Here is a 24620-nt window from a genome sequence, read left to right on the forward strand (position 1 = left end):
TGTCTTTCTGCCCAGGTGTGTTCCCATTTGGAACAGGCACCTTTTTCTCACTTGCCCGATGGCGCTGTGAACCCTCAGCATTTCCTACCTCACTGGGAGCTTTGCAAGTCTTAGTCAACACTTAACTATATCCTGCTGAGCTCGGTTTGAGTTCCTGTCCAACTGTTACCATGGGGAAGACCTGAGTGGCTACTTAGGTCCTAAACTGGCTATTCTAACATAAAGTGGGGTAAGACAGGCACTCCAGAACTGTGACAGAGAGGCAAATTTTGGCTTAATAGGATAATCTCAGCAGTCCCTAAAGTAGAATTACCCCAAGATAGAACTCCCTATGACAGAAGGGCTCTTCATGGGTAGTTAGTAGGGTGGAGTCACTTATCAGATAAGTGGGACCAGACATCTTTAATAGTCCCTTCCAGCTCTAATGCTACGTGAGTCTAGTTGTTATGCTCCAACCAGGACGGTTCTTAAAATAGTCAAGGCAAAGCAAGAGATGAGATTTCAAGTGCTGATTCTGTGGTGCTGAATGACTTTAGGGCAGGCATTTAATCTTCACTTCCCTTACGTACACAAGTGATTTCAAAACTCTTGGCAAAAACAGTGCTGTAAAAATAGTTTATTGCTTAAAAAGAATACTGTTTTTGAAAAGTACCTCCCTCCAAGATTTTCAAATAATTTGCAAACTTCATTCATTCACACAGCAGAAACATTGGAAATGAGAAAACAGAATATATGGCTTGTTATACATTTAACACAACCAGTGCAACCAACTTCTCATCCTGGAGGCTCTGAAAAGGCAAAGGAGCCATATACTCAGGTTTTTACTTCTGGCGTCACTCTTAACTACTGGAGAAATTTGGGGTGGGTGCCTGTGGCTTCTTGACCATCCGAGTCCTCAGGGATAGGATAGGAATTCAACAAGGGAGCTGAAAATGTTTCAAATAACTGTTAACATTCTGTGCTGATTCTCCCAAAGGGCTCGAAGGTAGGAAAATAACCTATCCTCCTTCCTCTCTCTATATGCAAAGGTCTCATTTATGCTTGTGAACCAGATGGGGATCCACTACCCCACTATCCATGCATCCTGGCAAATAAACAGCAGGTTGGATACTCACTACCTCAGAGGGTTTCTTCCAGCCCCATGGACTAATCTCTTGTTGGCAGTGCCCCTCAGAGCGGACCATGGAGGTGAAATGCCCCTTTCAGACGCTCATCCACAGGGAGAAGCATTTGTTACTGCCCACGTTGGTCGTACTGACTGGCCAAGTGCCACAGACTCCTACTCTCGGTACAAAAAGCTTTACATTCTTCTTTTTCCTTCTTGCATTACATTCTTCAAAGATTTCTAGACTTGTCGACTGGCTAGAACTCAAACTTCAGTGTTTACTCTTACACAGCCCAAAGCCCCTAAAACCCCTAAAACCCCCGATTCCTTCTATTTATAGTATCACCTATGGTGGCCCAGGAAACAGAAAGCCTTAAAACCCAAGGCCTCCCCTCAGTAAGAGAAGAACATTCATGGGCACGAGACAGGTCTATGAGACTACCAGACTTTTTTTTTTTTTTAAACAGCCAAGAATGTATCTAGTCAAATGAGTGTTCTTCTGGAGCAGCCTGCCTTCATGAAAGCTCCAGTCAGTCCGACACTGTTGCCACTGTACCAAACAGCATGGGGCAGTCCTCTCTGACATCTCTAGAGCTTGTGGGAAATGCTCTGTAACATGCTCCTTAATGGCAAAGCACTGATTTTTGAAGACAGCTGGAAGATGTCTGGAGGCAAGTCTGGTGAATAAACTGGATAGTAGCCATACCATCTTGGACCCCAGATGAGGGGTGGCAATAAGCAATGAGCCTGAGCTATCAGGCTGTCAACTGGCTGAGGGCCATCACCAGAGAAGCACTGCAGGCACATCCGGAGCAGTGGCAGTGTCACCACCAACAGGCTTCCCCTATAGGACAACCTCTCATTTAAGTACCAGGCTTCGTGCTTTCTATGGTCCTACTGCTTAAATTAGCGAAGAATTAGGATGCTTTCTTGGGTGGAAAATATTTTATATGCACTTGAGAAGCAAAATGCCTCAAGGAAAAAGTTCACAAACAAGGAGTTCCCATAGTCTCTTACCTGAGAGTGTGAGGATTACATGACAGACATAAAAGGTCACATTAGGCACACACTTTCCTTCTCACAAACAGGAATGGAGGCTAAAATTTCAGGGGATATGCCCCCAACCTCCTCTTCTGGTCTTGTTTCTAAATTCTGTAATAAATCCACGAAACAGGCCGTCCAGTTGTGAGAAGACAGACCCAAAAAGTATTTCCAGACTAGGAAGCCTAAGAGTTCCAGTGAAATCCTACGTCCAAGTCATAAGATCAGCTGAAGAGCTGGAAGACTAAAATCCCCAGTCCTCTGAGCTGCAGGAAGATTGGGGAGAGAGTATGGCACAGCCTCCTTGACCCGGAGACTCTGGAGGGGAGTTAACATTGTGAGTCAAAAGGCACTTCTAGCCTGGCTAAATAAGTGGAGGGTAGACTTTCTCCTCTGAAAGTAGAAACAAGCCCAGGACTGGCAAGTTTAAGGCATTTAACCTTGGGCCAGCTCAGTGGGTCAGGAACACTCTGGTCCCTGGCTCCCTTCACAACCAGGCCCATCGAACTTATCTACCTCATTCACTTTCCCAGAATTCCTCTGGCACTGAAAGCTGTGGCTTACTGGATTCTAATGATATAGTTTAAGTAGCTGCCTTGCCCCATTTCCGAGGTGGTAGATTTTCAGGGGTGTAGGGCACAAACCAACAGTGCCCTCAGGTGTCCTTTAAAAGAAAAGCCGCTGAGAGGGAGCAGCCAGACCGATCTTGAGACCCTGATGCAGAGAAACCCCTGGGGCACGGGGACTTTGGTTTCAAGAGGTCTTAGTGTTCATGGGCTTACTTAAACCCCATACTTCAAGTCACTGAGGTTAGGTCAATTGCTGGAAATCTGAAGTGGCTTGGAACTGCAGTGCATAGGATGTTCTGTGGACTTCTCAGACCTTAGCCTAACCCTGCTTTAGGGAAAATGGTCACTGAGGTGAAAACAGTGATATTCCTAGGATCTTTATTCTAAGGATCTCAGTTTATATACTCTTGGGAGATAGGAAAGGAGAAGGAATGGGGCAGGGGCAGGGCAGATGAGAGAGGCTCATTTCACGGTCCATTATTCAGGCCTTTTTTTTTTTTTTTTTTTTTTTTTTGCAACTAGGGCTCCAAATAGGCAATTATTGCTCATGTTGAATTTCCCTTTGTATATACATTCAAGACTGTTAAATCACATCTGGAGAGTCAGTTTCAAGCTTGTTTTGATAATTCCCCTTTAGCCTGAGCAGAGGATGGTCTGTTCACAGCTAGGGATGAGGTTGAAAACTGGAATCCTGTAGCCCTAACCAAGGCAGGTTTTGCTGCAAGAAATCCTTGCAGTTGAGTTCTGGCATCATCTTCCTAGGTCTCTATCTAGACAGTGCAAAGCAGAGTGGTGTGAGAGAAACCTGCAAAAGCCATGGAAGGGGAGGGAGACATGCTTGCAAGTCAGTCTCAAAATGAAGACCTCCCACTTCATTGGTATTGGAATTACTGGGAGAGCTTGTCAGAAAGGTAGACCCCTCAGAACTCCCCACCTCCACAGTCCTGAGCAGTTGGGAGGTGCACAGTCACATCGGGAGGTGGGGTGGAACTGATGGATTCTGAGACAAAGATGAGGGAATGGAAAGAACAAAGAAATGGCTGAAAAAAAGGTGTAGGAAAGCATGGATGGAAATGAGAAGCAAGGAACAAAGGAATTGTAAAACAACAACCACGGTTCATTAAGCAGGTGGAGCAGCAGTGGTTAAGGTGTCCCACAGCACACGACCTCAGTAAGAAAGCAGCATGTTGGCATAAGGTTTCATAAACCTCAGCTTTTCCTGGGATCTCTGCTTCTAGAACACCAAGTTAGCCAAACAAAATTCTCAAATTCCAAAATACTAAGCTGGTCAAATGGCCCAACATACAAGAAAGATGGCCTGCAAAGCAGGCTTGTCCCTGCAATATTGTTCCTATGGCTGTTGAGCTCGGGTGTGTGTGTGTGTATCTCAAGATCAGCTCAGACTGGTCCTGGCACCCCCAAAGTAGGAGTGAGCTCCCTGGGCAGTGAATCCAGCCTGGTGAGGATGCCTTCAGCCTGGTCAGTGTCGGCTCTGGCGCTTTGCAATCTCCTCCTGGACGCGCAATTTGAGGGCCTCTCGCATGGGTGGGTCCAGAGGCGTGTGTGCCGCCACCTCCTCACTCACCCTTCCTGGATCATCGTCCTACGTGGAGGAAGAGTCAAGAAGCTCAGGGCCTGGCCTCTTCTGGAAAGGCGACCTGTCCTGTCCCTAGACAACACTCTCGCAGAACTCCATTTGACTCACGGCTTCTTGCCAGTGCCTGTCATTTCCCAGGTGTCCCCTGTAATAGTGATTTTCAGCTGGGGGCCACATGCCCTCCCAGGTGCCTGCTGAGAATCACTGCATGACAGGCGTGAGTTGTGCTCAAAAGCATTGCCCAGCAGTCTATGCTCCTATGTGGAGCCGACACTTCCCACTGGCCCTGAGGAAAACAGTGGCTCAGGCTCTGGCAGTGATTTCTAACACGGCCAAGGACCTTCAGGCTGCAGCTATTTCCACGAGGCATACCTGATACACGATAACTGAGGTGACCTCTCCGCTGTCTGCCTCATATTCTAAACAGAAGAGCTGATGGCCAGAAGGTTCTGGCTCGGAGCCGCCACTACTGCTGCTTTCACCGGACTCCTCACAGTCTGGGTTGCTTGGGTGGGTAGAGCCATCTGGAAGGATGAATCACAGTGAGAGGGAAGAGGGGAAGGCTGCTGGAGTCCCTGCCCACATGGATGACATACGAAAACATACCGTAAAGAAAGTCCCGATCTTCTTATGGACTCTGTGCTTGTGTGTTATGTGTTAAATGTGCAGCCAATCAATAGTTTCATTTATCTTTGTATGCCTGATCTGGGGCCAGCACGATCCTATCACGTAGTAGATACGCAATGCACCTTCATCTAGTGAATAAGTTTGAAAGGTAGTGGAGAGTTGGCTAGAGTCCTACCTGGGTTCAAATCCAGACTCAGCCATTTATTAGCTATGAGACCTTGGGCAAGTTAATCTCTCTGTTCCTGTTTCCCGTGAAACAGAAGTGACAAGTTTCCCTCTTATGAGATCCAGTGAAAATTAAATGAATTAATATACCCAAGATCTAAAAACACTTTCAAGTAACACTAAACAAATTTAGTGCCATGTTAGCTATTGTGATCTCTAGGTCCCTGGGAAGCTGGAGAAAAGGCCATCTTAAATACTGAGTTTGAGTGTCATTCCACACCTATGTCCTGGTCAACTATAGCTGTGCCAAGCTCTCTGACAGGTAATGAGAACCCTAAAGCACAGCATGGTGGGCAAACCAGCAAACAACTACGTGCTGGCTCCCAGGTATTTCCTGTTAATAGTGATGCTTAACTGGGGGCCGCGAGCCTTCTCTGTTGTCATGGAGAATCAGTGAGCGAATGGGGAGCGTCGAGGTAGGGGGGTTCCGGGAAGGGACGACAAGAAGTGAGCGTTGGGGGTTAAGAAGTGGCTTTATCCACTTAGAGAAATGAGTGCGTAGAGACAGAGGGCTGGGGACCGAAAGAGCGCGCGGGCTAGAGGAGGCAGGCGGGGTGGGCGGCCTCACCTCGGTGTCTCGGCAGGTACACCTGCAGGTCGGGCTTGCGGGGCCGCGTCGGCGCGGGCGTGTGCCGCCTCCTAGCCTTCTCCTTGGCCGCCTGCTTCACCTTCTTGTCATAGTCGTCCCTGCGGGGAGCCGAGCGGGAGTCAGGGACCGCGGGGCCGAGCTACGCTGGGGGCGGCGGCAGCGGGGCGGGGCGGTACCGGGCGAGCTGGTTCCGTCGGATGTGGTGCACAAAGCCGTGGCTCATGTCCAGCCGCCCGCCAGGCTTGCAGCAGAGCCCCGGCCCGGGATCCGGAGCCGCTTCCATCTGGAGCCTGGTGCTCAGAGCCGCAGCCAACTCAACGGCCCTAACGGCCGCCCTCCCACCGGGAGAGTTCCGCGCCGCCCCTGGCCCGACTTCCGGCCCCGCGCCCTTACGTCCCGCCCCCAAAGAGCCTGCCTGGCCGAGCGTCGTGGCGCGCGGAGTTCCCCAGCGCGGGTGCTGGGATGGGGCATGCGCGGCTTCCTCTCGCCGTCGGGGCTTTTCTTTGTGACATTAGCAATGGGAACCAGGATTTAGGCTTACTGCTGATACACCAGAAAATTCAGAAAAACACAAAGCACCCATTACACTACTCAGCGATCGGTGTGGAGTCTTCCTTTCCTTTTTGTGGTAATAAAATGCTGTGAAACTTCCATCACCAGTTGCAGTGACCTTGGCTGACTTGAACCCCGAGGAGCCTCAGTTTCCTCATTTGTAAACGAGGACATCGAGAGCATCTGCCTCGAAAGAGATTGTGAGGAGGCGAGTGCTCGCGCAGGGCTCACAGCGGCACGCTGGCCGCACAGTCCCGCGGGGCGCCCCTTCCCGCCTGCCCAGCGCCCGAGCCCACACGACCCATATCTTAACTGTCCCTGCGGGAGGACCCAGCGCTTTTCAGGATCTGAGTGTAAAGTTTTGGAGTCCTCTTTAAAAAACGACAGAATTAGAAATGTGTGATTAGTACAGCGACATACTAGTACATCCATACGATAGAATACCTCTAAGCAATTGAAAGGAACAAGTTGTTGATACACGCAACTACGTGGATGAATCTCAAATTCTAGCCAAAGGGACCAGGCAAAAAGTGGACACACCGTGGTCTTCCGTTTATATAAAACTGCTCTGTAGTGACAGAAAGCAGATGTTTGGGGAAGGACAATTTTGAGGCTGGTGGGTAGGTTCCTTATCTTGATCGTGGTGACGGTTTCAGAGTGTATACACCCATCCATCAGTATTTAGCGAATTGCACACTTTAAACGTGCATTTGATTACATGTCAATTCCATCTCAGTAAAACTATACAAACAAACTAGTTCAGGGCCGTGAAGCGGGTCGTGAAGGTCACAGGACCTGAAGTTTGAGTTTTACTAGCGTCAAAGTTGTTGCTCTTTGCCTGACGTTTGTATCTTCCTGTGATGCCGAGTGCAATCCCCTAAATGCGGAATTAGAGTAGCCACGTTGCTGCATGAGCGGGATGGTTTGGGGATGTCGCCTAGTTCTCTGGTGCGCAGCGACTTTGGAGACGACTTCCCCATTCTGGTTCCCGGGCACAAAGCATCTCGAAGAAATCCGGGGCCCAATAACAACCTTTTCTAATCCAGAAAATTATGGGTAAGGTGGCAGTAGGCCCGCAGGCTTTTCTCAGGTGCGCACGCCGCCGCTAGGAGGCCACAAGAGGCCAGTACTACCCAGAAGTTTCTCGCGGCATAAAGTGTCCTCGATGGCGACTCGTAGACTGCCTAGGGCGCCATAACAGCGCCGCTCCTGATTGGCTACTTGCCGCGCAATCTGGCGTGCCTGGAGCCTGCGCAGAGCGACTCGGCCGGTAGTGGCGATGTCCGGCCGGTCCAAGCGTGAATCTCGTGGTTCTACCCGCGGGAAGCGCGAGTCCGAGTCGCGGGGCAGCTCGGGTCGCGTCAAGCGGGAGCGAGATCGGGAGCGGGAAGCCGAGGTGCCGAGCTCCCGGGGCAGCCCAGTGCGTGTGAAGCGGGAGGTCGAGCCGGTGAGCGCGCGGGAGGCCCCGACGCCCGTGATCCCGGCTGTGCGGGTAAAGCGGGAGCGCGACGCCGACGAGGACTCTGAGCCTGAGCGGGAGGTGCGAGGTGCGCGGGGCTGGGTTGGGCTGGGCCGGGCCAGGCCAGGAGCGGACTCCATTCTCGCGTTCTCCTTTCCCTCTTTCCAACTTTCTCTGGGAGTGGGGGTGGGCGTGGGGTTGGGGGATTCCCACTCTTAGTGTCCTCGACCAGACTCGACTGCATTGTAGTGAGGACAGTATTAGTTCTCTAAAACTTTATAATTTTGTTTTCTGGTCCAGGTTATCTGTGTATGATTATACTTTAATATTAAATCTTAAACTTCTTGCTTAGGGTCCTCTGTTTGACATATTTTGGTATTACACACAGAGTCCAGAATAGCACCTTGCTCATAGAAAGTGCTTGATAAATATTCTTTGAATAATTAATAATTTCAGGGTATTCTTTGATTTTTCTTAAGTAGCTTGTCATCTTCAGGTCTCCCCTTCTTTGGAAGAGAAGTTGTTTCTTAGATATCTTGAATAATAGTGATAAGGAGATTGTTTTCTCTGGGACACACTAGGATCCCACTTGTTTTTCTGGCTTGTCTTCCCTCCCCCTTTCATTTTTATGATGAAATAGATCACAGGTACTAAGATGGACTGAATATAATGCACAAGTATAATTTAAAGTAGAGTGAAAATATACATCCTTAAATTCACCACTTGTCAAGAACTGTGAAGAGTTTGAGATTTTATTTGCAAGCTGCCTAGTTAGCCTGCCACAGTTTTCTAGATGCTGATGAAGACAGGGTAAGTTCCTGTAGTATCATTTTCCACAGTGCAATTTGAAGAGAACTTATACTCACAGTGGGTGGCCTTCCAGGAGAGGAACTCTGGGCTTACAGAATGTGAATCTTTTATATTGGTCTGTGAGCTTGACCCCCTTTGCTTTGTAGGGAGACCCCCCCCCCCCCCAACGTCTTCCAATGCCGTTTTCTATACAAACATCCTTGACAAGGTAGTCTGGAGGCAGACAGTGCCTCTGGTCACAATATGGGCAAAAACATGAGAGACCCATGGAGACTTGTCTCCTAATGCTATTCAGTGTTAGAAGTGGCACATAACCAGTACCTTAGAAGCTTCCATAGGCTCCTACCCAGTTGTACCTGCCTTCCTTCCTTGCTTAGGAATTCACTATTCTGAATTTTTTTTCTAATCATGTCTATTTTTATTTTTAGTTTTACCTCATATATGTGTCCGTAAGTAGTACTGTGTTTTACTTTGTGTTTGATATAAATGGAATACTATATGTGGTCTTCTGATTTGTCTTTTTTTTTTTTGCTAGCCATATTTTTGAGGTTCATCCAAATAGATGTTTATGGCTATATAGTGTTCTATTGATGATATACCAAAATATGTTTATCGATTTTATTTGTGGTGGATATTTGGTTTGTTTCCAGTTTGGGCCCTATTTTAAATATCGCTGCGATAAATATTTTTAGTAAAAAGCACTCCCAGTGTACATGCGCATAAGTTTCTCTCCAGTTTATAAGTGGAGATTGCTGGGTCAAAGGTCTGCATATTTTCAGCGTTGATCTTGCTGTACTATTTTCCAGGAGATTGTAACAGTTTACACTCCCACCAGCAGTACGTGAGCACTTCCATTGCACTCTGTATTTGCTAACACTTGGAATTTTCTGGTTTTATTTTTTCCTGTCCTGTAGGTGTGAAGTGGTGTATCGTTGTGCAAGGAGATTGGCAGTTTCTTGATTGTTGATAAGGGTTATATTCCTCGTTTTCTGTTGGATTATTTGTCTTTTTGTTATTTCTTCACCAGATTTCTTTATGTAATCTGCAAATGAATCGTTTGTTGGTTATATGTGTTTCAAATATATTCTCCCAATTTGGTGCTTTTTCTATTACTGGGCTTTTTGGTGTATTGCTGGGCCACCTGTGTAAGAGCTCATCCTGTTGGGTTTTTCTCATTTTTTTGGTTGTACTAGTAGTTGACCTTGAGTATGAGTTTCCCATTTTCACAGCCTGTGATGATTTCCTTTCAGCAAAGAATGGCCGCGTGGATTCCGAGGACCGGAGGAGCCGCCATTGCCCGTACCTGGATACCATTAACAGGTCAGTAGGATAGGAATGCCGAGGGCAGCAAAAAACAATGGAATCTATGCAGAAAAGTCTTTTTTTTTTTTTAAGATTTTATTTATTTGACAGCGAGAGACATAGCGAGAGAGGGAAATAAGCAGGGGGAGTGGGAGAGGGAGAAGCAGGCTTCCCACTGAGCAGGGAGCCCAATGCAGGGCTCGATCCCAGGACCCTGGGATCATGACCTGAGTCGAAGGCAGATGCTTAACGACTGAGCCACCCAGGTGCCCCAGAAAATTCTTTGTACATCGAACAACACGTTCACGAACTTCATCCCTTTTAAAGCTTTCTGCCCAGAAAATTGTGCTTCTTGCCGTATTTATTAATCTTTGCCTTTTATTTTTTTTTAAACATTTTATTTATTTATTTGATGGAGAGAGAGACAGCCAGTGAGAGAGGGAACACAGGCAGGGGGAGTGGGAGAGGAAGAAGCAGGCTCCCAGCGGAGGAGCCTGATGTGGGGCTCGATCCCAGAACGCCGGGATCACGGCCTGAGCCTAAGGCAGACGCTTAACAACTGAGCCACCAGGCGCCCCAGCCTTTTAATATAAAGTGTGAAAGGCCATGTTTTTTTTTAGGGTGGGCACGTGCATAAAGAGCTTTTAGTTTATTTTGAATTGGTTTGATGGAATAACAGGGTACATGTGTTCTTAAAATGACAGTAGCAAATTTAAATATCTTTTGAACACTCACTGTGTGCTAGGTACTACTTTAGGTGGCTGGAATTCAACAGAGAAAAGAATAACATAAAAATATATCCGAAAGCAGAAGTAGTTACCTCATCCTTGTTTCTTTTTTCTAATCCCAGATGGCATCTTAGGCTGCTTTTCAGCTTATGCCCTAAGGTAGTACTGTCTAATATATGGATTAGATACAGACCTTCTCTCAGTAATGGAATTGCTCTTTACAAGGGCCGTCCAGTGTGGCAGGTGCAAGACATTTATGGCTAGAGAGGACTTGAAACATGGCTTGAGGAACCCAGTTTCAAATTTTAATTATTTTAAATTTAGGGGCGCCTGTGTGGCTCAGTTGTTGAGCATCTGCCTTTGGCTCGGGTCATGATCCCAGAATCCTAGGATCAAACCCCATGTCGGGCTCCCTGCTCAGTGGGAAGCCTGCTTCTTCCACGCTCTCTGCTTGTGTTCCCTCTCTCGTTGTCTCTCTCTCTCTCAAATAAATAAATAAAATATTTTAAAAAATAATTATTTTGAATTTAAATGTCAGTATCCACTTACAGTTATTGCCTCCTTTAATGGACGTTGCAGCTTTACTGGGACCATTACCAATTAATTAGAGTTAATATTTGATGAGAAATCTCTTTGTCACTTGTGGATTCAATGAAAGTAAAGTTTTTTGTCCCTTAATCTGCCTGCTATTCATATCACAGTACTTTGCAGTTGAATAAGTAGATCTGTTTGTAGATATTCTCCTAATATTCAGGCTTCCCATTTATTTTTATGGACAAAAATAGATTTTTCTCTTATAAAAGGGCTTGTTCACTCTTCTGATGTCCTTCTACTACCTGTTTTTTTTTTTTTTTTTTCCTAGAGAGGGGGTGGGCAGAGGGAGAGGGAGAGAGAATCTTGAGCAGGCTCCATGCTCAGCACAGAGCCTGACGTGGGGTTAGATCTCATGACCCTGAGATCAGGACCTGAGCTGAAGTCAAGAGTTGGACACTTCCGACTCAGCCGACCAGGTGCACTCATCCCCAGTCTTTTAATTTAGAATGCCTGTGGGGCCCTGTTGCATTAGTCCTACTTTAGCTTTTCCTCCACAGAAAGCAACTGCAATGGAAGATTCTCTACTGGTTGTAAATTTTAAAAAGAAAGAGGGTCATTGCCTTATGTGTCTGGTAGAGATGCCTTGACGCTGCTTTGGGGCTTTGTAGGTAGGGGTGCTATATTAAATGGCGAGGGGAGGAATAGTTAATGTTCCCCACAGTTTATACATATATATGGTCATTGAACCATCTCTGAAGGATGCTATGTGATGCTGTGGGATGTGGAGCTCGTGCTGCTTCACTTGGGTGCTTTCCTAGGCATCTCTCCCTATTGTTTTTTCTTTTGTTTGGTTCTTTTAGGAGTGTGCTGGACTTTGACTTTGAGAAGCTGTGTTCCATCTCCCTCTCACATATTAATGCATATGCCTGTCTTGTGTGTGGCAAGTACTTTCAGGGTAAGTAAATGTTGTATATTATAAACTTGCTAAGTTTTCAGTGCCCGCTACAGGTCTGCTCCAGTGAGGTTCCCCCCCCCCCCTTTTTAAAGAAAGTAAGCTGCTGTCAGGAGTCACATCTGAGAAGCCCTATCTTTCTTCCCAGGAAATTGGGATACTCTTAGGAAATCAATAGGAGATTCTCCTGTCAGAACCTGTATACATGTGACGGGGAGAAAGAACTAGTTGGGGCTATGCAGGAGACCTCAAAGGCTATGGGTTTTTGAATCTCTGATGTTTTCTGTACTCCTGTCTTTTTTTTTTGAAAATCCTTTTGCTCTGAGGGCTTTTACATTTTGTTCTTTCCTGGAAATTTATTAATTCATTCAGACCAAGCAAATGCTATCTACAGATTACTGGAGGATTCAAAAGAAATGTAAACTACATTCCTTGCACTTATAGAGCTCATAAATAGTGAAGATTAACGTATAAAACAATCAGTAAACTCTATAAGATCATAAAGATTACTGCTGGACTGCATGGCACTGAGAATGAATAAAAAGACTATGGGAATTGAAACGTGCAAAGATCAATGTTAACTGGAGTGTTTGTGTTTAATTCATGGAGGAGGTCAAGGTGGGATTTGAACTGGCAGGACACAGAGGGTTCGGATGGGTTAAGAGAGACAGATTCTAGAAAGGAGTGGCAATGTGAACAAGGGTATGTAGGTTCAGGATTGTCCTGAATGTGCGTGTTTGGAAATTCAGGACTGAATGGTGGTGGACTGTCATAGGATATTCATATGTGTATTTGTGCATATCTGTGCATGTGTTATACATGATATATGCATAGATAGTCTTAATTCTGAATAAGATGGAACTAACTCATACACAACTGCATGCACACACATACTTCATTTATGTGTATGAAATTAGTTTCCCTAACCAGTGTCTTATGCCGTCCAGGCGATAAAATAAAGTGCTATTCTTCCTTGCTGATTTTTGTGATGAGAAGAGTTCATGTAAGAGATTCATTGCACAGATGGCATAGTACTTTGTTTTTGCAGATATTAACATGTTCCAGTACAAAATTATGAAAGGAAAAGCAAATCTGATTTGTGCCTCTCTGGCTCCTGCCCTGCTCTTAAAGCCTTTCATCCTTCTCTACAGGTCGTGGTTTGAAGTCTCATGCCTACATTCACAGCGTCCAGTTTAGCCACCATGTCTTCCTCAACCTCCACACCCTCAAGTTCTACTGCCTTCCAGACAACTACGAGATCATTGATTCCTCGCTGGAGGATATCACAGTATGTGTCTTAGAGGGCTGGTTTGGAACTAGTTCTCTTGGGAGCCATCCCAGCGCTCCTGGGGATCTGCCTCACACGAGGTTAGGGAAGAATTTCAGTCCTTTAGGCTTGAAGAGGCTTCTTTTCCTTGGGGAGGAACCAGGGAGACGTGAGTAAGAAGGTCAGGATTCATAATTGTGGTCTATGGTCTGCAGCCTAGGTGTTATTTCTGCTTTTAATGTTGAAAATTAGAGGACTAAAGAAAAATGGCTACTTTCTAATTGGGGTAAAAGCATTTTTGTGAACTGTATTCCCTTTCACACTTTGGAGTAGGGATATGAATTGGGCCTGGTGTAGGACAGTGGATACCAAGTTGTATACCAGCTCCTGGCTTCTTGATACGATGCAGCCAGAATGGCCAGTGCATCCCATCTGCAGTCTCTGGTGTGCGATCTGTGCCAAGAGTCACTGTACTTAAGTGGAGAGCATGAAAAGTCTTGGGTTTGATTAATGTTGGAACTGTTGATTATTATTTTCCTTTTCAGCAAATGTCTATATATTCATGCTGAATAGTCTGTTCATTTTTAAGGAAAGCTTGGTGTTCAGAGTGTTTGAAACATTATTTATGTTGGTTTTATAGACCTGTTAATAGTTGAGGTTAAAGTAGTTATAGTATTTGGAGAGAGAGTGAAATAAATGCAAGGTTTCAAAATGAGTTAATAGAGACCTCTGTTCAGCCCTTTGTGTGATGACCCTCGTAGCTCTAGGACTGGAGTGAGGAAGGTTCTGTTCCTGCCCCTCCAGCCACAGAGAATTCATGAGATCGCAGGTTGCAGAAGTGGGGAGACGTTCCTGCTCCTGGGTCCGTGCCGGCTCTGTGTGAGGTCCCACCTGAGACTCAGACTCCTGCTGCCTGCAGAGGCTTGAGTGTTCTCCAGTTTCTGACAGTCATTTATCATGGAGTTGGCTAGACCTGAGGTCTGAGGAAGCACCTGGGATTCAGTGATTTTGGGTTAAACACAGAGATCCCCTTCTAGATTAGTAATGTGGAAAGGGCCTGTTCTACGTTACCTCAGCCGTTATACCTATTGTTGGGAGCCCTTTAGGTGTGTGGTGAGACATTCATGACCAAAGTGTTTTTTGTTTTTGTCAGAAATTGCTATTTCAGATATATCAGATATATCTTGTGAACACTGTAGGGCTTTCTACAGTGGAGAGCATGAAAACTTGGAATTTTCTTTTGCTTTGCAGTATGTGTTGAAACCCACTTTCACAAAGCAGCAGATTGCAAACTTGGACAAGCAAGCCAAATTGTCCCGGGCATATGATGGTACCACTTACCTGCCAGGCATCGTGGGCCTGAATAACATAAAGGCCAATGACTACGCCAACGCTGTCCTTCAGGTAGGATCAGGATGGGGACAATGGGGGCGGAGGTGACCTGGGAACACTATGAAGCTGAGCCGAGAAATGACTCTCTTCTGATATACTCAGTGGTTCTTGGAGACACCAGGTCTTGCTGAAAACTGTACTTGACTCTTTTTTATTCTTTTTAAAGGTTTTACTTACTTATTAGAGAGAGAGCACGAGTGGGGCAGGGGGCAGAGGGAGAGGGAGAAGCAGACTCCCCGCTGAGCAGGGAGCCTGACGTGGGGCTTGATTCTAGGACCCTGAGATCCTGACCTGAGCCGAAGGCAGATGCTTCACCAGCTGAGCCACCTAGGCGCCCCTGTACTTGACTGTTCTGCACCAAATAACATTCTGATGTCTGCTCAAAGGGCTGCTGCCAAATGGTGAGGCCTTTTCTAGCCTCTGGGCTCATGGGCCTCTGGAGTTTTCCGGGAATGAAAGATGGAATGTGTGTGTGGCCTGGTAGTACCAAATAAGAAACACGTGTGTGAGATGATGCATTTTTTTTTTTTTTTAATAGTCCAGATGTTCCTTGTGCTGTTTGTCTTATGTCTTGATCCTGCTCTTGTGCTTAAGCCCCAAAGTGGGGAATGCAGAAAGCCAGAGTTGTCCTATTTGCAATTAAATTTTGTTTTTTTTTAAAGTTATATGAGTAATATATACACATTGTACAAAAACTAGAAAATGTTGGTAAACACAATTAAGAAAATTAATAATCTTGCTTGATTGACCAAAATTAATTTAAAAAATTAATAAGCATAAACGCTTATGGGGTGGGTGGAAGATGTAGAATGTATAAAGTGAGGGCTTTCTTCTTTCCTTTCTCTAGCGCTCTGTCCTGGGCTGGCTCAAAAGCCTATTATGAAAGCGGTGCCTGGGTGGCTCGATTGGTTGAGTGTCCCAGCTCTTGATTTTGGCTCATGTCCTGATCTTAAGGTTGTGAGATTGAGCCCCGCCTCAGGCTCTCTCTGCTTAACGCGGAGTCGGCTTGGGATTCTCTCTCTCCCTCTGTCCCTCCCCCCACTCATGTGCTCTTGCGCTCTCTCTTTTTCTCTCTCTAAAATAAATAAAATCTTAAAAAAAGTATATTATGAAATCAGTACAGACATACTTCATTTTATTGCACTGTGCTTTATTGTACCTCCCAGATACTGCGCTTTTTACAAATTGAAGGTTTGTGGCAACCCTGTGTCGAGGAAGCCTTTCAACACCAATTTCCGATCACTTCGTGATTGTCATGTTTTGATAATTCTATTATTATATTTGAATTGCTGCAGTCTCGTAAAATGTTAGCGAAGAGGAGTTGCTCTTTATGGATGAGCCAAGAAAGTGGTTTCTTGAGATGGAATCTACTGATGAAGATGCTATGAGGGTCCAGGGCGCCTGGGTTACTCAGTCGGTTAAGCATCTGCTGTCGGCTCAGGTCATGATCCTGGGGTCCTGGAATTGAGCCCCTCTCTGCTCGGTGGGGAGCCTGCTCCTCCCTCTCCCTCTGCCTGCCACTCTCCCTGCTTAATGCTCTCTTTGTCTGTCAAATAAATAAAATCTTAAAAAAAAAAAAAGATGCTGTGAGGATTGTAGAAATGACAACAAAGGATTTGGTATATTACATAAACTTAGTTGATAAAGCAGTAGGAGGATTGTAGAGGACTGACTCCAATTTAGAAAGTTGTGCTATGGGTAAAATGTTGTCAAACAGCATCACATGCCAGGGAGAAATTGTTCGTGAAAGGAAGAGTCAATTGAAAACGCAGACTTCATTGTTGTCTTATTTTAATAAACTGCCGCAGTCACCGCAGCCTTCAGCAGCCTGGTCAGTCAGTAGCCATCAGCATGGAGGCAGGACCCTCCACCAGCAAAAAGATAGTGACTCGTTGAAAGCTCAGATGATGGTTAGCTTTTTTTTTTAATTAGAGAGAGAGAGCCTAACCCACTGAGCTATTAAAGTGCCCAGATGCTTAGCATTTTTTAGCAATGAAGTGTTTTTATTTATTTATTTTTAAAGATTTTATTTATTTATTTGATAGAGATAGAGACAGCCAGCGAGAGAGGGAACACAAGCAGGGGGAGTGGGAGAGGAAGAAGCAGGCTCATAGCGGAGGAGCCTGATGTGGGGCTCGATCCCATAACACCGGGATCACGCCCTGAGCTGAAGGCAGACGCTTAACCGCTGTGCCACCCAGGCGCCCCCAGCAATGAAGTGTTTTTAAATTAAGATATGTACATTGTTTTTTTAGACATAAGCTATTACATATTTAGTAGACTACAGCATAGTGTAAACATAACCTTTATGATGCATTGGGAAACCCCAAAAATTCATTTGACTCTCTTTATTGCAGTATTAGCTTTATTGTGGTGGTTTGAGACCAAACCTGTAATACCTCTGAAATAGGCCTCTGCCTGGTCTTGTGCAGCATCTTCGGTGATTACACGTTCACCCATTTTGTGGATGAATCGTAGCTTAATCATCACCTCTCGTATTAATGTATCTAGGGCCTAGATTCTAGGCTGTAGGGGGTTTGTAGCAACTTACAAACCCATCAGCAACATAAAAGAGGTTCTTCATTTTGAATTGTCATTGTTACACTGTTATTTTTTTTCCCCATTTTGATACGTTTAAGGTACCTTTTTTTATTCACTTCTAAAGTTGATTACTAAGATTTTTTCATGCGCTGTTGGGCCGTATGTGCTCGTTTTTCTATTGGTGGTTTATTTCACTGAGCTCTGAGATATATATTAGTCTTTTTCTGTTGTATATGTTGCAGATATCTCCTTCTAGTTAGTTAGTTCCCAGAGGAATTTTTTATTTATAAAATAGATGAACAAACTCTCTGTGATATTATTGCCACTAGAATGGGATTGAATGGACAAAGTTCTCCATTTGGAGGCTGAATAATTTCTCTCTGATACTTTTTGTATTGTTGCTAAAACTGGAGAGCAACCTCCCTCCACAGCTTGGATGACTGAGAACTAGGAAGAACTTTATCCACACTCCTTTCCTTTAGATAGTAACTCATTTTTTAAGTAATTTTTCTCTAAGCGTGAAGTCCTTGTTGGTTTAGCTGAGCTAAGCTTGAAGGGCTGGTCTGTTGTGATGGTGCTCCCTGTGTCCTGAGTTGTCTTCCTCGAAGACGCCTGGGTTTGTTGTGTTTAACAGAAACCCCGATCCTCCTTTCTAAACGGATCACCTCACCAAAGAAGTCTGTGCTCATGGTAAGCAGAGTGTTGGTGAGAATTCACAAACCCGTCAGGAGGGGCCTTCGGGGAAACCGCGTGTGTTTAGGGTCTGTCCTGTGTTCTTCCTTCCGGTTTTGTAGCTCACGCGGATGAGCACGTATTTCTTCCTGAACCAGCATGGCTAGTCTTTATCTCTTTGCTTAATGAGGTAAAATGTATTTTTGTTTTCCTAAACCTTTTGATCATTTCAATCCTAACAGAATCTTTTTTTAAAGATTTATTTATTTGAAAGAGAGAGAGAGAGTGCGCGAGATAGAGTAAGCGCCGAGCAGAGGAGCTGAGCACGGAGCCAGATGTGGGGCTTGATTCCAGGACCCCAGGATCATGACCTGAGCTGAAGGCAGACGCTTAACTGACTGAGTCACCTAGGCCTCCCTTGTTCCTAACATAATTAGTCATTATATATATATATGTTATATATATACATATATTCATTTTGTGTTATTTTTATATATAATTCATTTTTTTCATTTTGCTTATTTTATATTTATTACAGTTCTCAGTAAATACCACATTTGGGAAAAACATTTTAAAGATATTTTAAGATGATTTTAAACATAGTCACAGGCCTAATTAGAGTAAATAAAAGAAATTATTTAAAAAAAAGTTGGTCAGTGGGGGCACCTGGGTGGTTCAGTCGGTTAAGAATCTGAGAATAAAATCTAAAAAAAAAAAGTTGGTCAGTGGATAGGGACTTGAATACTTTTTTTTTTTTTTAAACTTCCTTGAGGCACCTGGTGGCTTTGTTGGTGGAGCATGTGACCCTGGATCTTAGGATTGTGAGTTTGAGCCCCATGCTGAGGGTGGGGATTGCTTGAAAAAAGTAAAATCTTAAGATGCGTGGGTGGCTCAGTCGGTTGAGTGTCTGCCTTCTGGTCAGGTCATGATCCCAGGGTCCTCGGATCGAGTCCCGCATTGGGCTCTGCTCAGCGGAGAGCCTGCTTCTCCCTCTGCCTGCCACTCCCCCTGCTTGTACGCTGCCCCCCCCCCCACTTCTGACAAATAAATAATAAAATCTTTAAAAAAATAAAAGGTCAGCTTAAAAAAAAAAAGTAAAATCTTAACAAAACAAAACTTTCTTTGTTATGTTTACGTCAGTAAAGCGTCTGCAGAGCTGGACTTTACGTGAAACTTAGTACAGAGGATGTTTCTATAACATGAACTTTAAACCTGAGCATTTCCTTCTGACTCTTGAAGGCCATCACAGGCCCAGTTCTAGTAGAAGAGCTTGCCCCCCGGGTTATACACAGGGGCCCTACACAGGGGCTCTGGATTAATTGGAGTGTTCGACTTCCAGGCTTTGTCTAATGTTCCTCCTCTCCGGAACTACTTCCTGGAAGAAGACAATTATAAGAACATTAAGCGTCCTCCAGGGGATATCATGTTCTTGTTGGTCCAGCGTTTTGGAGAGCTGATGAGAAAGCTCTGGAACCCTCGAAATTTCAAGGCACACGTCTCTCCCCACGAGATGCTTCAGGCTGTTGTCCTTTGCAGCAAGAAGACCTTTCAGATCACCAAGCAAGGTGAGGAGTGAGTCATTCATCTTTTCTGATGGGAGGGCAACAAAACTAGTTTGATGAGCAAATTTACTTGTGCTTACAGCAAACTTTGTAGTAACCAGGTGAGTGTCTAGTTGATAGTGTGATTGGGTTCCTCCTCTTTCATCAGCCTGCCCTGCTCAGAGTCCTGAGACTTCAGCCAGATAGAAAGTCTGTCTTGTTTGGTAAACTAAACTGTATGGCTTGGGAAAACTAGGAGACCCTGAAGCACTTGCCACGTTTGCTTTTCATTTTGTCATGTTGCAGACTACATTTTCTGATAACCTATTTTGACTATTTTTATCCCTCCAAGTCCAACTAGTTATTGCCATGTGAGGAAAGTGGACACTCTGGAGCTCTCAGCACCTGGATCTCATACAGCATCTCTTGTCTCCTGTACAGGGATAAGCAGCACGGTTTTTTTCTTCCAGGAGCTCCCATTCTAGTGGGGAAGATAGTTGTGTAAAAAGGTGACTCCAGGGTGTGAGTGCTGTGATAGAGGAAGTGAAGTATGCTCTGGGAGGGAGCATGGAGCAAGGAGCCCCAGCTGAGCACACGGGAGGTCGGCTGGGGTCAGGGTGGAGGAGGAGCTGGCTGAGTTCCAGGCACAGTGGAGATAGGTCGGAGCTGGGCACTCCAGGTAGAGAGGATACTGCCAACAGCGTGGACGTGCCCAGAACAGACGGAAAGCTGCCGGCAGCTGGGTGCTTAGAGTCCAGGGAACAGTGTGAGAGCCGAGGTGGGAGGGAGGGGCTGGATCATCGTGTTTATGTGCCACTAGAAGGAGCTTGGATTATATCCTGACAGCAGTAGAGAGTCAGTGAAGGCTTGTAAGCCAAGATGTGACATCAGACTTAAGTTTTAAAAACATGTTTCTGGCTGAGAAGTGCTTTAGAGGGGACATTCAATACTGGCTTTTGGTGGGTAGTGAGAGACAGGTTTGAAGTAGAGATGATAATTGAAGGTCCTGGTTGGGTCAGAGAGCCCAGGGAGAGAGTAAAGATCGGAAGACTAAGAGCTCGACCTTGAGGAGTGCCAGCATTTAATGGCCACATAGAGGAGGATGCCCAGGGGACAGGATGGTGTGGCCTGAAGGGAAGGAGGAAAACCAGGAATGTGGCATCATGCCAGCCAGTGCATGGTGTGGGTTATACTAATTTGCAGCTCCGACATGCCCCACCCTTCCTTCTTTTCCAGGGGATGGAGTTGACTTTCTGTCCTGGTTTCTGAATGCTCTACACTCAGCGCTGGGGGGCACAAAGAAGAAAAAGAAGAGTAAGTCTCGTTCTTTTGTAAAAGAGCTCTTCTTTTGTTTCCTTCCTTTTGTGGGCACTTTGCAACTTCCCCTCCTATTTTTTTTTTTTTTAAGATTTTATTTATTTATTTGACAGAGAGAAAGGCAGCGAGAATGGGAACACAAGCAGGGGGAGTGGGAGAGGAAGAAGCAGGCTTCCTGCTAAGCAGGGAGCCCGATGCGGGGCTCGATCCCAGAGTGCTGGGATCATGACCTGAGCCGAAGGCAGACGCCTAACGACTGAGCCACCCAGGCGCCCCTTCCCGTCCTATTCTTAACTGTTGATTTTTTTGTGTTAGGGTAGTGTTTATGTACGCGTGAACTAAATTTTATTCCTGAATAGGCTCCTTTCCATTTAAAGAAATTAGGATATGGTTAATTCAATGGCACGTGTACTCCATGGAAATGGATATAACTGTGCTGTACAAACCCTGACCCAGTTCCACACTGAGGGGCTGGGCAGCGTGTTGTCAGCTTAGTCTGGCAGTGCAAGAGTTGACGTGACGAGGGCTCATGGAGTGTTTGCCTGGCTTCTGAGTTTACTGGTGAAGCAGAGTAAAAGCTAGTTCCTCCTCCTGGCCTGTACTTGGAGAAATGAGTCTGGCCTCCACACAGATTCTGAGACTTCAAGTCCTGTGTCCCTTCACTTCCACATTGGCATATCAGTAGTTCGTTTCCATGAATGCCAGAAATAAGTCTAAGCTTAGAGACTGCCGAGCTAGAGGAGTAATTTTGGAGACCGAATGCAGTTTTTTTTCTTGCCCCTTTTTTCAGTTCTGCTGTTGTTGATGTTTACTGCTGTGGAGTTGTGAGCTGGTGCTGCCACCTCCACCAGATGGCTTCCACCTGTGCGCAGCCTCCAAGTTCCGTAACTCGTGTCCTTTCAGGATTCTAGAACCCTGTCGTACTTTCTTTGCTTTGGTTCTCTTCTGCTCCGTCCCTTAGTCTGCATTTTTCTTTTATGTCTAGCGCAAGGGGGACTCTCTCTTCCTTTGCACACAGCATATGTTTATGGGCAATTCTTTGGACGTGTCTTGTTTTGCTTGAGAATTCTTTGTGATTCATAAGTCTCTAAGCTTTATAAATTATTCATTCATTTCAGACACACTTAATTTTTCTCTTATGGGCCTGGCCCTGTGCTGGAGGGTCAAAGGGCATCTTGTGGAGAAGACAGACATAAAATAATTATTTACGCAAATAACGATGAGGGTACCGTGGTGGTATATGTTATACAGGTTCTTCTGTGTTTAGTGAGAGCTTTGGCTCTTATGCTGGAAGATGCTGGTTTGTTTCGGAAATTTAGAAGTTAGAACTGTATTTTAGAAACGCTATCCAACCTGACAGAATTTGCATTTTTGTTTCTACAGCTATTGTGACTGATGTTTTCCAGGGGTCCATGAGGATCTTCACTAAAAAGCTTCCTCATCCTGATCTGGTGAGTGAGTTGAACCTGACTGTTGGCCTGATTTATCTTGCCTGAGGGGATTTAGGGTTGACAAAGAGAGGCTTAGAGATCTGTCAAGGCCTCTTGCCCCAGGATGAGGTTGTAGAAAACACTGGCCAAGGGACAGTTCCTCAGGTTCCTGTCACACCAGTGTACCTAATTGTGGGAGTTATGGGAGGCTGTAGTCTGCTGGTTAAGCGGCCTGGCCACTGGCTGGCGCTGGCATGATTTTTCAGCTCTCAGGTGAGCTTTCTAGATCATCTGAAAACGTTGTAAGTAGTCTGGTTTTTAAATAAAATGTCTTTGAAGATGGGAGCCCATCAGTTTTTGCATTACCCTAACCAGGCGGTGCTGTTGCCCATGAAATGCCCAGTCTCTCGGGCACCATCTTCGTTCACTTCAGTACAAAATGAAGTAATGTAACAAAAACACTGTTTCTTTCCGTGTGTGTGGTGGTCTCTGTACTGCGCACACGCCTTCCCTCCTCTCCTCCATCTCTAGCCGGCAGAGGAGAAAGAGCAGCTGCTGCAGAATGACGAGTACCAGGAGACGATGGTGGAGTCCACCTTCATGTACCTGACGCTCGACCTCCCGACTGCCCCCCTCTACAAGGACGAGAAGGAGCAGCTCATCATCCCTCAGGTGCCGCTCTTCAACATCCTCGCCAAATTCAACGGCATCACGGAGAAGGTAGCACATTTGCACAGTTGCCCTGCTGAGGCTTCTCTCTCCCTTGACGTTTTCAGTTTCTTTTTCGACTTCAAAGCCGCCGCATCTGTGGAATGCATTTATCATAAAGCATATTGTCTGTACTGAGCCTCCCAGACTCCATTGCTGTTTCTAGCTGGTCACCCCAAACTTAACTTGATTTGCTGTGCCCTCTCTTGTACTTCTCTTATGTTCCTTTAAACCATCTCCCTCTGGGTAGGTTGAAGAAAGGAGGGGCTATTTCGGACAGTAGAAACTCAGAAAAGTAGGAAAAACTCCCATCTTTTAAAAAATGTAGTGTCAGTATTGAAATGGAAAAAAACAGAGCTAAAGTAGAAATAAATAAAATAATTTGTTCTTACTGTCACATTTCTTTTTTAAGATTGACGGATTGATTTGAGAGAGCGAGCATGTATGGGCGGGCCTGCAAGCTGGGTGGGGGGTGGGGAGGAGCAGAGGGAGCAGTGGTTCTTGGAGACACAAAGTCCTGCTGAGAACTGTACTTGACGCTTTTTTTTCTTTAAGATTTTATTTCTTAGAGAGAGCACCAGCGGGGCAGAGGGAGAGGGAGAAGCAGGCTACTTGCCGAGCAGGGAGCCCAATGCAGGGCTCAATCCTAGGACCCTGAGATCATGACCTGAGCCAAAATCAAAAGCCAGCCACTTAACTGACTGACCACCCAGGTGGCCCTGTAATATTACTTCTTATGAAGTTAAAAGTGTCTTTTTATCTACTGAATTAACTGTTTCTTGGTTTAATTTACTTCTTCATGCCAGACAAATTTAATCCTTTTGGTTTTGGGAGAATTTACTCGGAGATTTTTTTCTAACTTAATGTCTCATTCCAAAACTTCTCTGCCCTTTCTCTTCATTAGCTAAGATTCTTTTGCTTTCAGATATTAAATACCAACAGAAAGCTCACTAAAAGAGAAACTTTATTGGAAGGCATCTCCCTAGGATCTTAGGAAGACTTGAACTGAGCAGGACTTGGGAAGGACGGAATGAGAGCAAGGGGGTTGTCAGAAGTGGCAGTCTGTGATTGTCCCTTGTACAGGCTGCTGTTACCTTATCCCCAAGGCCCAGCCTCTGCCATGCTGCTCTAGGTTCCCCGGAGGGAGTTGAAAGGCCCTCTGGAATCAGGTGTCCTTTCTGTTCAAGGACCCTGTGACTTAGGGGCCCTTCCTCGAAAAGTCTCAATTGTGAGCTAGGCAGCCCCCCCAGCACTCTAAAACATGCCTCCCCTGACCTCCGTCACTGTTTCCGTCTTATGCCCCAGTCCATTGTCAGATACTGTTAGCAAGGTTAGTAAGCACAAACAGCCCTGGATATCCATGGACAGTGGCAGCTGCCTGTGTCTCTCACACACACCCATACACATGCACACACGTGTGCACACACACACACACGCACAGAGATTGGTAACAGTGACACCTAAGATGTTATTTAGACTTGTTTCATTTTAGGGAAGTGAAAGAGAGACCTTAGGGTTTGTGTAGCTCAGTTTCTTTATTTTATGGTTTTGAGTGACAGAGCTGGGAATCTAAACTCTTGATTTTTCATCTGGCTTTTTCAGCCATGGCACTCTTGTTATCACTGTTTGTTCAAACTTAAGTAATATTAAGATTCCCTTGAG

The 24620-nt window shown here is 45.5% G+C and overlaps 2 protein-coding genes across 2 annotated transcripts in view; one reads left to right on the top strand and one right to left on the bottom strand.

Annotated features, from left to right (window-relative positions):
* Nucleotides 1-601: 601 nt before the first annotated feature.
* Nucleotides 602-6140, bottom strand: CUNH2orf68 (chromosome unknown C2orf68 homolog). Its single transcript, XM_026481509.4, has 4 exons — nt 5930-6140; nt 5733-5851; nt 4685-4836; nt 602-4318 (listed from the first exon to the last, which is right to left on the bottom strand). Exons 1-4 carry the CDS (start codon nt 6034-6036, stop codon nt 4196-4198), a joined length of 501 nt encoding a protein of 166 aa, XP_026337294.1. The 5' UTR covers nt 6037-6140; the 3' UTR covers nt 602-4195.
* A 1405-nt stretch (nt 6141-7545) lies between these two features.
* The window catches only part of USP39 (ubiquitin specific peptidase 39), a 28708-nt gene continuing 11633 nt past the window's right edge, over nt 7546-24620 (top strand). The window contains exons 1-9 of the mRNA XM_026481503.4: nt 7546-7852; nt 9825-9894; nt 11999-12093; nt 13242-13378; nt 14609-14761; nt 19302-19527; nt 20740-20817; nt 22204-22271; nt 22782-22970. Of these exons, the coding sequence (XP_026337288.1) occupies nt 7585-7852; nt 9825-9894; nt 11999-12093; nt 13242-13378; nt 14609-14761; nt 19302-19527; nt 20740-20817; nt 22204-22271; nt 22782-22970 (1284 nt within the window). The 5' untranslated portion in view covers nt 7546-7584. The remainder of the gene's footprint in view (nt 7853-9824; nt 9895-11998; nt 12094-13241; nt 13379-14608; nt 14762-19301; nt 19528-20739; nt 20818-22203; nt 22272-22781; nt 22971-24620) is intronic.

The sequence above is a fragment of the Ursus arctos genome, unplaced genomic scaffold, assembly GCF_023065955.2.
Source record: "Ursus arctos isolate Adak ecotype North America unplaced genomic scaffold, UrsArc2.0 scaffold_8, whole genome shotgun sequence".
Lineage (NCBI taxonomy): Eukaryota > Metazoa > Chordata > Mammalia > Carnivora > Ursidae > Ursus > Ursus arctos.

Bases quoted from the DNA above. Each gene is read 5' to 3' on its own strand.
- CUNH2orf68 (XM_026481509.4), bottom strand. From the start codon at position 6,036: ATGGAAGCGGCTCCGGATCCCGGGCCGGGGCTCTGCTGCAAGCCTGGC. The intron at 5,852-5,929 runs GTACCGCCCCGC...GGCTCCCCGCAG, and splicing joins CGACGGAACCAGCTCGCCCG to GGACGACTATGACAAGAAGG. The intron at 4,319-4,684 runs GTATGCCTCGTG...TCCTCCACGTAG, and splicing joins CCTCAGTTATCGTGTATCAG to GACGATGATCCAGGAAGGGT.